Source organism: Cylas formicarius, unplaced genomic scaffold, assembly GCF_029955315.1.
Source record: "Cylas formicarius isolate icCylForm1 unplaced genomic scaffold, icCylForm1.1 PGA_scaffold_2__14_contigs__length_35257938, whole genome shotgun sequence".
NCBI classification, from domain to species: domain Eukaryota; kingdom Metazoa; phylum Arthropoda; class Insecta; order Coleoptera; family Brentidae; genus Cylas; species Cylas formicarius.
This window is the reverse complement of record NW_026844319.1, coordinates 33,184,032-33,196,781: the sequence shown is the minus strand read 5'-3', so window position 1 is coordinate 33,196,781 and position 12,750 is coordinate 33,184,032. Positions and strand designations below refer to the sequence as shown.

At 35.5% G+C, this 12,750-nt stretch overlaps 2 protein-coding genes and 2 non-coding genes across 4 annotated transcripts in view; 2 read left to right on the top strand and 2 right to left on the bottom strand.

Annotated features, from left to right (window-relative positions):
* LOC132697889 (discoidin domain-containing receptor tyrosine kinase B-like) overlaps positions 1-12,750 on the top strand; it is a gene marked incomplete in the record, with an annotated part of 461,835 nt that overhangs the window by 421,832 nt on the left and 27,253 nt on the right. The window contains 1 exon segment of the mRNA XM_060663630.1: positions 6,511-6,663. Coding sequence (XP_060519613.1) covers positions 6,511-6,663 — 153 coding nt within the window.
* Positions 4,661-5,492, bottom strand: LOC132697890 (uncharacterized). Its single transcript, XM_060663632.1, has 2 exons — positions 5,418-5,492; positions 4,661-5,365 (listed from the first exon to the last, which is right to left on the bottom strand). Exons 1-2 carry the CDS (start codon positions 5,468-5,470, stop codon positions 4,753-4,755), a joined length of 666 nt encoding a protein of 221 aa, XP_060519615.1. The 5' UTR covers positions 5,471-5,492; the 3' UTR covers positions 4,661-4,752.
* On the bottom strand, positions 7,385-7,456 carry Trnah-gug (transfer RNA histidin (anticodon GUG)). Its single transcript has one exon. It is a non-coding gene; the product is annotated as a tRNA-His (tRNA).
* Trnah-gug (transfer RNA histidin (anticodon GUG)) lies at positions 7,644-7,715 on the top strand. The gene has a single exon. It is a non-coding gene; the product is annotated as a tRNA-His (tRNA).

The following is a 12,750-nucleotide window of genomic DNA, read 5'->3' as shown; positions in this document are numbered from 1 at the left end:
AAGCCATTTTAATAAGACGCATATAAGAAGAAATAACACCACCAAAATTTAGTAATAGTAACGTAATTCGGTAAAAAGTATCTAAAATATCAGCACAAAGCTGGTCTAACTGTGAAAAATGAGTAATAAAGGAAGAAAATATTTATCGAAATTGATTAGTTTCGGAGTTGATCATTGAACTGCGATTTTTTAAGTAACTGATACTTTCTTATTATTATATTTAATATTTTGTATGTTAACGTGATATTAATATTAACATAATAAATTGTTACTTTGTTCTATTTTTTTTTTGTTTATCCCGCTTGTTTGTGTAGGTAGATAAATTCCTAGGACGGTCCTGGAATGGTTAGTAGGCAAAGTTAATCACGGGGTAGGTTGTAAGATAACTATATTTCTGGTCGAAGTGTATTAGATTGCTTGAATATTTGTTGAATAATACATATATTTCTAATTGAATTTTCAAAGGAATTTTATAAACCAATAGCCTCCTTAAATTTGGCAATGGCCTCGTTCTTTCTACATCGTCTAAATTTTTAGCAAATAGACATTACGTTAAATTATTTCAATCGAAATAATGGAAGAAGAACATAAAAGAAAGATAATCGGTATTTATCGCATGCTTATGTTATAATTCCTAAGGGAAAATGAAAACAACGCATTATCACAGGACCGGACTGGAACAATTTAATCAGAAATGCTCCGAGTTGTTTCGCAAAAGTTAATGGTTTTACTGAGCATTGCCAGACAGCATTTTAATCCGACAAACATATCTCCCATAATCTGCAAACATTAACGTGAACCATGTGAAACTTCTATTAAATTTTCTCTCGCGAGATATATAGACACGAAATCCGACCCTGAAGTTAAGTATACAACGGTTAAGATTTCGGTCTCCGTTCTCCTGTCCTCGCTCTTCTTGCGAAACATAATAGAAATTTTATGGCGTCCTCCCCACATCATTTATCTTTTATCAAAATAATACGTTTTAGGGCGGCTTGACTTGTTGCTTTCAGCCGTAGAACTTTGTGACGGAAATGCGTTTTCCGCAAACGGAGAAAAATTCACGTTCGTTTATTTAATATTAGCAGCAATGGTGAATAGCTAGAATCTACATAGAGCTTAAGAAAAGAGAATGAAAATGTACAATGGTAGAGTAGGTTTAAATCAGATATGGGCAACATTTGACATAGGCCTAAGGCCGCTTACAATTGGCTGACTGAATAGCCTGTAAGATCGACCAGAAATGCTAAATGTCATATGCATTTCGGGTGTTTTATTTGCATAAACTCTCATTTCTCAGCTTGTAAATCTTTTCTCGATTTGCCCTTTGCTTAGCCACCTGACTTCACAATAATATTACGTGGTCATAATCGGCTGATATTTCATCCAAAAACGCCTTGGTGGTTAAGCCCTCGGGATCGAATAAAATTGATGGTTTTTTATACCGCATTCATAACATTCTGAAATCGAATGAACTTGGAACACAGGTTCTATTGGTGGATAATGCAATGAAGGAAGGTCTATCAAACCATCTTTTCTTACATTAAGTCATTCAAAATTCTGATAAAACCTTTTTGTTAACCGAGCATAGAAGACCATATGTAGAAGACTATATGTAGGGGTCATTCCTTAGAAACAGTAAACTCTTTATCAACACCTGTAATAAATATAGCCAAAAATGCTAGACTCGTCATTAGTGCTCCTGCTACCTTTTCGAATTCAGAATCCTCATTTTTAACCATTAAATATGATTTTCCATAGCCTTTTAGCATATTATCCATCTCCTGTTTCGTTTGAGAAGACGTTCAAAGCACATTTTTCAAAATCTTTGTAAAAACTGCCATAGTGTTCATCAAAAGGGTGAAATAATAATTAGAAATATGTATGTAATAATTAGATAATGTGTATGTAACCCCGTTAAGAATTATTACTATAAAATGCCAATATTCACTAGGTTCACTTCGGTACCTGAGGAAAAAGATCATTAGGTATCACTAGGTATGATCTCTCTGATCTTGGTCTAGAACTAACGAAGATACATTGCCTATGATATTAATAAAAACCAAGATAGATATGAACTCAATAAGTCTTACAATTTATTTAACATATGCAGATTAATGTATAATCCATAATAATATTAAACTTATAACACTGGTCTGCAAAAAAAAAATTTTTCTCTCCTTGTTTTCATGCATGAATTCATCTTATTTTATGCTCTAAACACGGAGTCTGACATACAAATAAGTACCACACGTAGGTTTTTAATTTAATATTTATTTCATCAAAAAACAATGTTATTATATAAGGATATATATAAATTATTATAAGGAAATAAAAAAATGTGGCTGCTTGAGTTTTACAGTAAAAAATCCTAAATTATGTTAACAAAACTAATAAATATCGTCAGTTATTTCATTATGGAGTGATAGAATTCAAATTATTAAGTAGTTTTCTTCCTCGTCATAGATTCCATTGGAGTTTCTCGGTGAATTGACCAACAGAAATCAGCAAGCATTGCTGCTGACCATTTTCCAGTGTAGCGTTTTTCAATTTGCATTATATCCTGATGAAACCTTTCACCAAGCTCATTTGATACAGCTCCAAGATTTTCAGTAAAGAAATCTAAATGCGAGTCTAAACAATAGATCTTGAGTGACATATTGCATCCTAAAGCTTTATAAGCAGAAAGTAGCTCCCGAATGATTTGTTGATAGTTGTCACTTTTTGCGTTCCCAAGAAAATTATGACACACCTCCACAAACGCTACCCAAGCTATTTTTCTGCTTTGCTCAACTTCAATTTCGCGTCACTGATTCGAGGAAATTTTGTTTTTAAGTATTGAAACCCTGCACCATCTTTATTCATAGCTTTCACAAAGTTGTTTATGAGTCCCAACTTTATGTGAAGGGGTGGCAGAAAAATTTTCTCGCATGGCACCAACGGTTTATGAGAAACATTTTTAAGTCCAGGAGTCAAACTTTTTCTTGATGGCCAGGTTTTTTGCTTTGTAATGTTTGTCTCTTGCGCGGCTATCCCACTCACAGAAAAAACAGCAAAATTTTGTGCATCCTCCTTGTAGTCCAGTCAGTATAGCGACAACTTTTAGGTCAGCACAAATATTCCATAGGTATTGAGAATATTTAATTTTCTCAAGGTTTGCATAATTTTCTTTCATGCTTGTAGCATGTGCAATGGGGACAGATGAGTATTTATTACCATTATGAAGTAGAATTCACTAGAATCTTCTGGGAAACTTAGTTCTTGAAGAAGCCCTGCAACATCATTACAATATACCAAATCATCTTCTTTGGAGAAGTAACTTGTAACACTTTCTTGCCTCGTACGAAAATATGAAACTCTGGTACTTTTAGCAGTAACTGTGCCTTAGATTTTGAAAATCCCAAGTCTCTAACAAGATCATTTAAGTCGCCTCGTTCAAGTAAATGAGGTTCTGTAGATGGACATGAAGATCTAGATAAAGTGTATGAAGATGAAGATGTACTACCAGAAAGAAAACTCGATTGAGATTGTAGACCTGAAATATTTTTATTTTCAGCCTCCTCATTAATTGGTGGAACTGGAGGTGGGAGTGTCTTTATCACGAGGAATTGGTCTCTTTGCAGATAGGACGATCGGATAAACAATATTATCTCTATTTTGTTTCGAGAATTCTCGTGTAGATGTCATGCAGAAATAACAATCATTCTCATGATTTTGAGGCTCACTCCAAATCATTGGCATTGAAAACGGCATGGACTTGTGACTTTCTTCAAGCCAACCTCTCAACGTTTTTGAGCAGCTATTGCAGCATACTTTTGGCAACCAACTTTTATCTCGCTCATCGATAGAAAATCCAAACCTAAAATCACATAAAATTAATTTTAAAACAACTTTCAAACTTCTATTTCATATTTATTGACTCTACTTAAAAAAAAATACTCAAACTACACATCAAATACTTAAATCCGATGTAGAGGACATGAACTTTATGCAAAACTTACCAAAATATTTGATATAAAAGGTAAACAATTATGCGACAAGTTTTCACTGAACTGTTGTAGTGCCACAATGAATATTGCGCATGTGTGTATTTACTACATTAAAAATCACCTTCGGCACTTCCCTCCTTTCTCTTTCAACTCTCTGAAACTCATTTTGTATGTATATTTACTTTTGGTAACGTTGACGAATGAAAAAATTGAAAAAAAAAACAAAATTTTGAAATAAAAAAAAATATATCGAAAAATCTAGACGTGATAGAAAAAATCGGCCAACGGGGATAGGTTCAAAACGTTTGAATCATTATATTTATCATAAAATTTGTTAAAGGAGGATTTCATTGCCAACCAGTGTAATTGTAATTAAAATCAGATCTTCGCTCTTTATATTTACGTTTGTGTATACTGTCGAGTGCCATATTAGGCCGCTTTTCTTCTTCTATTCTTTATTCCTTTCCTTTGGTAATTTGAAATTATCCAGATTTGAAATAAAGAAAACTACGGGCTATATCCGACACAATACCAATAGCTATTACTTATTTTAAATACTCATTTAAACACAATGCGCCACACTATATATCTATTTATTCATTTAAAAGGGAAAAGAAATCGAGCTAAACATTTTCACAGGGAATCTAAAATACAGGGTGCGGCAGCATAACTTCCTTTTTTCAAAACTCAATAAAAACTATTGTGTGCATCGGAAAATCTTTATTTATTTTTTATAATGTAGGTACATGTCTAAAGTTTTTATTTACATTGTTTTGAAGATCAAATCTGTTAGGTGACGTCCCTCATTCTCCATACATTGCGTAAACCGATATCTGGCGTTTGTCATGACTCTTGTTAGCATAGCTGGTGTTATTTTGGCAATTTCTTCTTCGATGTTGGTCTTCAAATCTTGTAGGGTTCTTGGACGGTTCACATAAACCAGGGATTTCAAAAAACCCCATAGAAAAAAATCACAAGGGGACAGATCGGGAGAGCGTGCCGGCCATTCCAAATCGCCTCTAATTGAGATAAGGCGCTCTGGAAAGTGTTCCCTCAAAACAGCCATCGATGCTCTTGAAGTGTGTGCTGTTGCACCGTCTTGTTGGAACCAAGTGTCCCCCAAATCCAACTCTTCTAGCCGTGGGAAAAAAAAATTCTGTAGCATGTTTACATACCGGTCCGAATTCACTGTCACTGTAACCTCATTTTCCTCAAAAAACCAGGGACCAATAATTCCAGCTGAGGAAATTGCACACCACACTGTGACTTTGGGTGAATGCAAAGGCCTTTGATGCAATTGTCGAGGGTTGGTGTCAGCCCAGTAGCGCATGTTTTGTTTGTTAACCGACCCACATAAATGAAAATGGGCTTCATCGCTAAAAAAAAACAATAGCACCCTCGGGAACGACATCAAAAAGAAGCTCACACGCGTTCATCCGAGAATTGAAGTCACGTTCTGTAAGTTCCTGCACTATCGCCATCTTATAGGGATGAAAATGAAGATCATCACGAAGAATTCACAGAACGATCGGATAGTCCAAGGGCAGATGCGTGTTTGCGCGCAGAACGCCGTGGTGATCGCAACATTGAAGCTCTCACTGCTTCAATGTTCTCAGGTGATCTAACTGGCCGAGGGACTCCAGTTCTTCGTTTTGTCGCACTTGCAGTTTGTCTGAATGTAGTGACCCATGTAACAATTGATTTGCGGTCTGGGACGGGAGCCAACGGGGCTAAATTAAAGCGATTCCGAAATGCACGCTGTGTTGCAACAACCGAACAACCGCTTGAAAAGTAGGCCTCAACGGCAAAGGCACGCTCCTCACTATTCCAACGCATGATGGCGACTGAACCGTGTCGGGACAAAACTTTACAGTACCCCCTCTTGAACGAGACCACTAGCGCCCCACTATGACATCAACTAACTGAATGGCGCGCATTTAAAAAAAGGAAGTTATGCTGCCGCACCCTGTATATATAACCTTGCTCTCGTCATTTTGCCCGCCAGATAAATATTTTAAGTAGTCTTAAAACGCGCCTGTAAAACTGAACCTCATGAATCTATTATAAGAAAGTGCAGATCATTGTAAGTATTTCGCATTTGTAATGCATGAAATGGGCCCACAAGCTTCGAATGTTTATGGTCGCGAGCGGGATGAAAAAAAAAACATTGTTTATGCTTTTATTAGGTCTAGCGGCGGAGTGAATTACTTTGTTGCGTAAGTTGGGACGGGGGGCACTTTATTATTCTGTCAAAATTTCAGCCCCGGGGTCTGAATAATTCAGCGGTTTGCTGTAAGAGAACGAGCAATGGCAAAGAATATTGAATAAAAAACATAATGAATTTAATTTTTCTATAGACGCGTTTATGTGACTGACACTTTTCTATATTTTGGACCTTCTAGCCACCTTAAATTCACATTACAATATTTATGGTGTCTTGAGGCAACCTACTCTAAGGTTTAGAAAAACATTACATAAAATTTTGCTTCTTTAAGGTTTTTGATTAGCGTTTTCCTTATAGGGCGAAAGAAGGGAGCAGCATTTCACGCCAGGCCGATTTACTCCGATCAAACTTCCGGAGGGTCCCCCGTTGGAGGGGGTTGCTCACCTGCTGGATTTTCCGAGGCACCGTCTGAGGCTCTTGGAAAAATTGGGTGAAGGCGATTTTGGCATGGTGAGTAATTGCATTTCGATTAGATTTTTTGTGTGCAAATTTTGATTGTTTAATTAATTTATATTTTTTATTCATAAATCTACTACTACTATGTAAGAAATTACATAGAATACTGCGGAAGAATCCAAGGCCAATAATTCAAGTTTAGTATACAAAATATTATGATCAAGAGTGTCAAGTGCTTTGCTATAGTCAAGAAGAACTAGACAACTAGATTAATAATTTTATGAAAGCTGTTGTTGTGCTATGTTGAGATCCAAAAACCGTATTGCGTAGAAGGAATAATAGCATTCCATCGTTCGATCATAACTTACTGCGGGATGTTAGAAAGTGGGACAATTCACTGGGGTCTTACTGGTATAACACTAGCCAACTTCCAGTCACTGTGAAACTTGCAGGAGCACATAAGAGAGGACATTACTTATGTAAGTGACCTGATCTAATAGACAAAGGGTTATAAAAAGAAGATTTTGAAGATCAAGTCCATCAATTCCTTTAGCATTAAAGCATAGTTATGATATTATTTGTTCAATTTTGTCAGATCTAACCTATGAACACTGAGATTGCTCTATGCGTATTCGCGAATTCTGTATTTTTTGTTATTTTTTCTAATTCGTGTTGCTCGAGAATTGCTCCCAGCAATCTGTTGCAAATTCTTTACCAAAAATTAGCAGAGTTTTATTTAAAAAAAAAAGTCTCACCGTGACAATACTCTACGTATTGCCGTGACCAGGATTCGAACCTGGGTTACCACGGCCACAACGTGGGGTCCTAACCACTAGACGATCACGGCTACCGGAGACGTTGTCACTTTCGGCGAAATCGATAAACTAGATCGCTTCACTTTTCTAACACGCCCGAAGTGAATAAATCGATTCGCTTTACTCGGCAATTAAGCCCGAGGATCAAAAATAACCAGACCGTGAAGCAATTTCTTCGTTTCTTCGTCGACGGAGGAATTATTGATATGTTCTCCGATAGCCGTGATCGTCTAGTGGTTAGGACCCCACGTTGTGGCCGTGGTAACCCAGGTTCGAATCCTGGTCACGGCAATACGAAAAACATTGTCACGGTGGAGACATTTTTTTTTTTACATTAAAGTTTAAAAATTTATAATTGTCCTACTACGTCTTCTATTTTTTTTTCAAATCAATTAATTATATATTTCTTTACTCTAGATATAGTGAGTTCACACGAGACTCGGGAGTAAAAAGTAAAAAATGTTTAAAAAATCCCCTTGTCAGGAATAGGTACTAGGAATTCGTACAGAAAGGTTCACAAAGTTATTTTGCCTGCCGTTGCCAAATTTACATTAAATTAACACACGTTTAGAAGAGGGAAAACCCGAATTGTGCCGTTCGATATCAGTGGATTAACCCAAACACTATTATTATTATAAATTAATAGCATCTTTAGGCCACATTGAGATTAATGCTTTTTAGTAGACTTTTATTTACGATATTTTTACTATTAACCAAACCAACTAGATTAATCTTTATTTCGGTTAGTTTATACAACAAGTTTGATAAATTCCAACGGCTACTAAGTACTATAGAGGTCATGAATACATACGTTAGAATTGTGATACCTCATGATGTTTTTATTTGAACTGTCAATAAAGTGCGAACTTTATAATTGGTTTCAAAAAGACGAATGGTAAATTGCGATTTCCTCAAAACCTGTTAATGTACAGTGACACCACTCTCTTAAGTTCTTCATATGAGTCTTCTGCACAGCACTTCGCCGCATTTGTTACTCTTTTCATCCAAGAATGTCACGTATTCGTCTACATAAGCACCTTTCGAAAGCCTGAAGTCGTATTTAGTCATATTTGTTAGTTGCCCTTGACTTTCTGACTTCTGATCAATCTCATCTTCAGTCTGACGTTTATATCTGTAGAGCAGAATACTTGTATATTTGTAATGCAGCTCCAGCTTGAATTATTTTTCAGCTTCTTCACTCTGAGCTATCACCAAGGTCTCTTCAGCAAAACCGATATTATTAATTATTAATAATTATATTATTATAATCTCTCCTGGGATAAAAATTATAGTGTTGAATTTAATTAAGAAAAAATTAATCTATGTCATACAATATGTAACACCAAAGGTTATAAGATTTTTTTTATTTCTTCTTAAATGAGATGTTAGGGTAAAGAGGACTTTATTTATGCTATATAATTTTTATGGTGGATAGGTGACAGGTATAACGTTCTCTTCCACTCAACAATCCATATTTTCGCCTGTTATTTGAATTGGAATGGACTGGTTTTCGTCTGTTGTCTGGTGTCACCTCTTCAATCGCTTGATCAAACACTAGCTAGATATTTTAACATTGCATCAAATAATCTTCAAGAAAAGAGAGTGAAAAAAAAATTACTCAGACTTTTTTCAGTTAAATCTTCGTCTTTTTGCCAGAAAGATCGGTTGTCCGGACATTCGGCCGTGTGTTTTTAAGGGCATATCCCGCAGTAGCAAAAGCAGTAGTCCGCCATCATCGTTATGCTCCATCTGCCTTGGTATAGTCGTTCCATTTTCTTATTGTCCTGGTGAAATCTTCCTCCCTGATCTTTGCTAACTGCTTTTTTTTCGACATTGGTCATTGTGTTTTTAAAATATTCGTTTTTGTATAATTTTCTTATATGCGGTCCAACCAGAAATAACTTCTTTTATCTTGGCATCCGATATGGCTGCTTCATCAAGTCAGGAGGAGGCAGTAAAACTTTTTTGGGGTCAACTAAGCTATCCCTTAATACCTTTTGCCTTTGCTTGACTACCACACTACCACTACTACCACAGATATAGCAATAGATTGTATGTATTCTTTCCATATATTTTAATATATTTCATTTTTTTAAATTTATTATTTTTTTATTTTATTTCTTATTGTATTATTTTATATTATATATATATATATATATATATATATATATATATATATATATATATATATATATATATATATATATATATATATATATATATATATATATATATATATATATATATATATATATATATATATATATATATATATATATATATATATATATTATTTTATATAATTTTTTTAATATTTTTGAATATTTATTTCGGTTAAATCATCACTGCGATGTATATATACCATAAGAACACAAAAGCTTAGCTAACTTTTTGCCAGTTTCTGAATGGTTCGACACCAACGGAACAAACAGTATAAGGAGCCCAGGACTTGTCTTGGACGCCAATTTTTACACCAGAATAAGCGCGGTATGCTTAACTACTTCATAACTACCACAAATTTAACAAAAGTCATTTGGATTGTCTTTCCAAGTTCTAAAATACTATAAATACGCAACAACAAAGACAACAGCGGCGAACACAGAAGCCCGACAACCAATGCAAACAAACTGCGCAAAGCAGATTACAACACTGTATTGATGCTTTTGCCAACTCTGTTGCTCTGCAGAGAAATCTAATATTATCCAGTGTTGCCAAATTACATTTTTAAGATATAGAGCGCTATAAAAAAATGACGTGATAGAGCAAAAATATGGCGTTTTTTAGAAAAGGGCCCCCAACAACATCACTGTAGACCTATGGTTATTAGTCCCTCACGATAATGAACGGAACTGGGAAGAATTTCCCATTTTATTGCCCTACACTTCTACATTAGCTATAGTTACGATAAGTTCAAAATTTAAGTGCCGATAATTATTACCGCCCGCGATATTTCCCCACGGAACTTTATATTTATTTGCGTTTTCTCCCATAAAAAAATATTATCCGATATCTCTTCGGGCGATACGTAGGGTCAAACCAATTTCTCTCAGGTTTAATAAAAAAAAAAAAGAGGAAAAACACCGCTCGGCACCTTTACATAGGCAAACCTGAAACAATTTCGGGGACGCAAAAAAAAGGACTCTTGTGTACCCCTCGGCCTGCGACATATTGAAACTCGGTTCCGCCCGAGACTGCTTCGTTATATTGTTTACTCTCGGAACAGAGCCGTATTAGATGCAGGCCGATGGGACCGACAAAGTCCTCAGATTTATTTATCAAAGGGCCGCCTTTACTCGGGGGCTAAGACGGATCTGCACTAAAGTCAACACAAAGCGGTAAAAGAACAATTTCGCGGGAATCACGAGACCCGGAGGCGAATCCGAGGCACGGAATTACAAAGTGGTAAAGCTAAGAAAGCGATTTCATTGTATTTATTTTAGTTTTCGGTTGCCATTCTTATACCCTCGTCTACCAGGACACTCGTGTATGTGTCCCCTAACCCCCTTTGCGTTTCGTAGATGGGTTCACATTTGGTGGAGATCATTTGGTAGTAACCACTGAACAGGATGAGTCATCGATAGTTCATTATCTCAGTTGTTATTATTATTATCATATTATTATTATTATTACTATTATTATTATTATCATTATTATAATCATAATCATCATCATTTACCGTTATTTTGAAGATGGCGTAATTTGAATTAGATGCCGGTTTTGTGAATATTGACTACTGACTTGTTCAACTTAATATATATTCCTCGCATTATTACGATAACACACTAAAGCCACCTACACCTCAGTTCAGACTTAGATGAAATCTGAAGTTTTAACAGCACCCATAAAACTGGGTGTTAATAGTTTATCTTCGTCGTGCAGTACAATTTGTCAAAAAATGCTGAAAAAGAAAACTAAAGTTCTCAGTGTATTACCATACGTAATACTTGAACAAAGCGCTTAAAGGATTGATCTAAAATCTTCCGCTTTTCGGATTTGTTTGCTTTAGATCGAAGCTAGCGGGTATGTACTGACGCAAAAACAATACGAAAATCCTTTAATATAAATACGTGGTGGGGAACGACGAAAAATACGATAACCATCGCGAAGAAAATTCGCTCAAAGAGACCGGCCAATACCGTCTCTCTCGCTCGCTCTCTTCTCAAAGGAAAAATGCGGTTAGATCTCGAGAAATCTTATTCCGCCGCAATCTTAAGATTCACTCAAATCAACTAGACGTTCGATTCGTTATTCTGTTTTATTATGTTATTGGCAACAACGGATTTTTCTGGACGAGTTCGGGGCGAGAGGGTGAGCGAGACAGAGGAAAACTCGTCGAACTCTTTCACGGAACACAAAACCATATTTCTTATGCAATCCGAACGCCCTGGAAAATGAATAAATTTGTATTTGTAATGCAATCATAAACAATCCCCGACAGTATAACGGGCTCAAAGCCCCTATTTCTGTCGGTTAACGGTAACGCGGTATTTTGTAATTTTATATAATCTATCTGATCGGTTTGATTTGACTTTAAAATTGTCGTTGAAAGCGTCTATTAAGGAAAATTCGTCTGATGAGAGCGTGCTTAAGAAAATTTCATGTTTAGACATCAACATTAACAACAAAGATATGTGTGTTCACGAACTTATGTTTCCTGGAAAATTGTAAACATTTTTTATGAAATTTTTTGTAATTCTTTTGTTGCTGTATCGTATGTATCAAAAATTTCATCTATGTCAATTATACTGTGGTAGTTCGCCCTGAAAATTCAAATATAAATTCTTTCGCAAAAGTCGATAAAAACGAATTTTTCGAGGTCCTAGGGGACCCCCATTGGTACACAAATGATCAGGGTCGAAAAAAAAATTTTTTTTTTGGCAATGTCTGTCCGTTCCCCGTTTCGTAACTTTTTTTTTTAATTTTCGCTCTGTAGACGCGGCATTAATGGCTTATAACATTCTTTTTCTTTTTAATTTTCGACTGTTTTTTGCACATTGCTATAAAACACGGTAAGTACTCGAAATTTGGAGACTTCAAATTTGGCAAACAAATAGAGTTCATTACTTTAACGAACCCTATTAAAATGGGGGGGGTTGGGGGGTCGGCAAGTATTTTAAAAAAATTAAAAACCGCTTTTGTAAGGGTCCAAGAAAATATCGTTTTCAAAATTTCTTATTCTTGACAATTTTCAAGAATGTACAGGGTGCGCCGCATATTCAAAAAAGTGAAAAATGGATTCCCCTATTAATGAAAATTGAGATTGAGAAAATTGAAATTAGAGACTATATTGTAGATGTCAATTCCTTTTCAATGACAATATAGCCGC

Coding starts and splice junctions, on each gene's coding strand:
- LOC132697890 (XM_060663632.1), bottom strand. CDS start 5,470: ATGGCGATAGTGCAGGAACTTACAGAACGTGACTTCAATTCTCGGATG. Junction 5,366..5,417: donor TTCAATTCTCGGATGAACGC/GTGTGAGCTTCT, acceptor GTTTTTTTTTAG/CGATGAAGCCCATTTTCATT.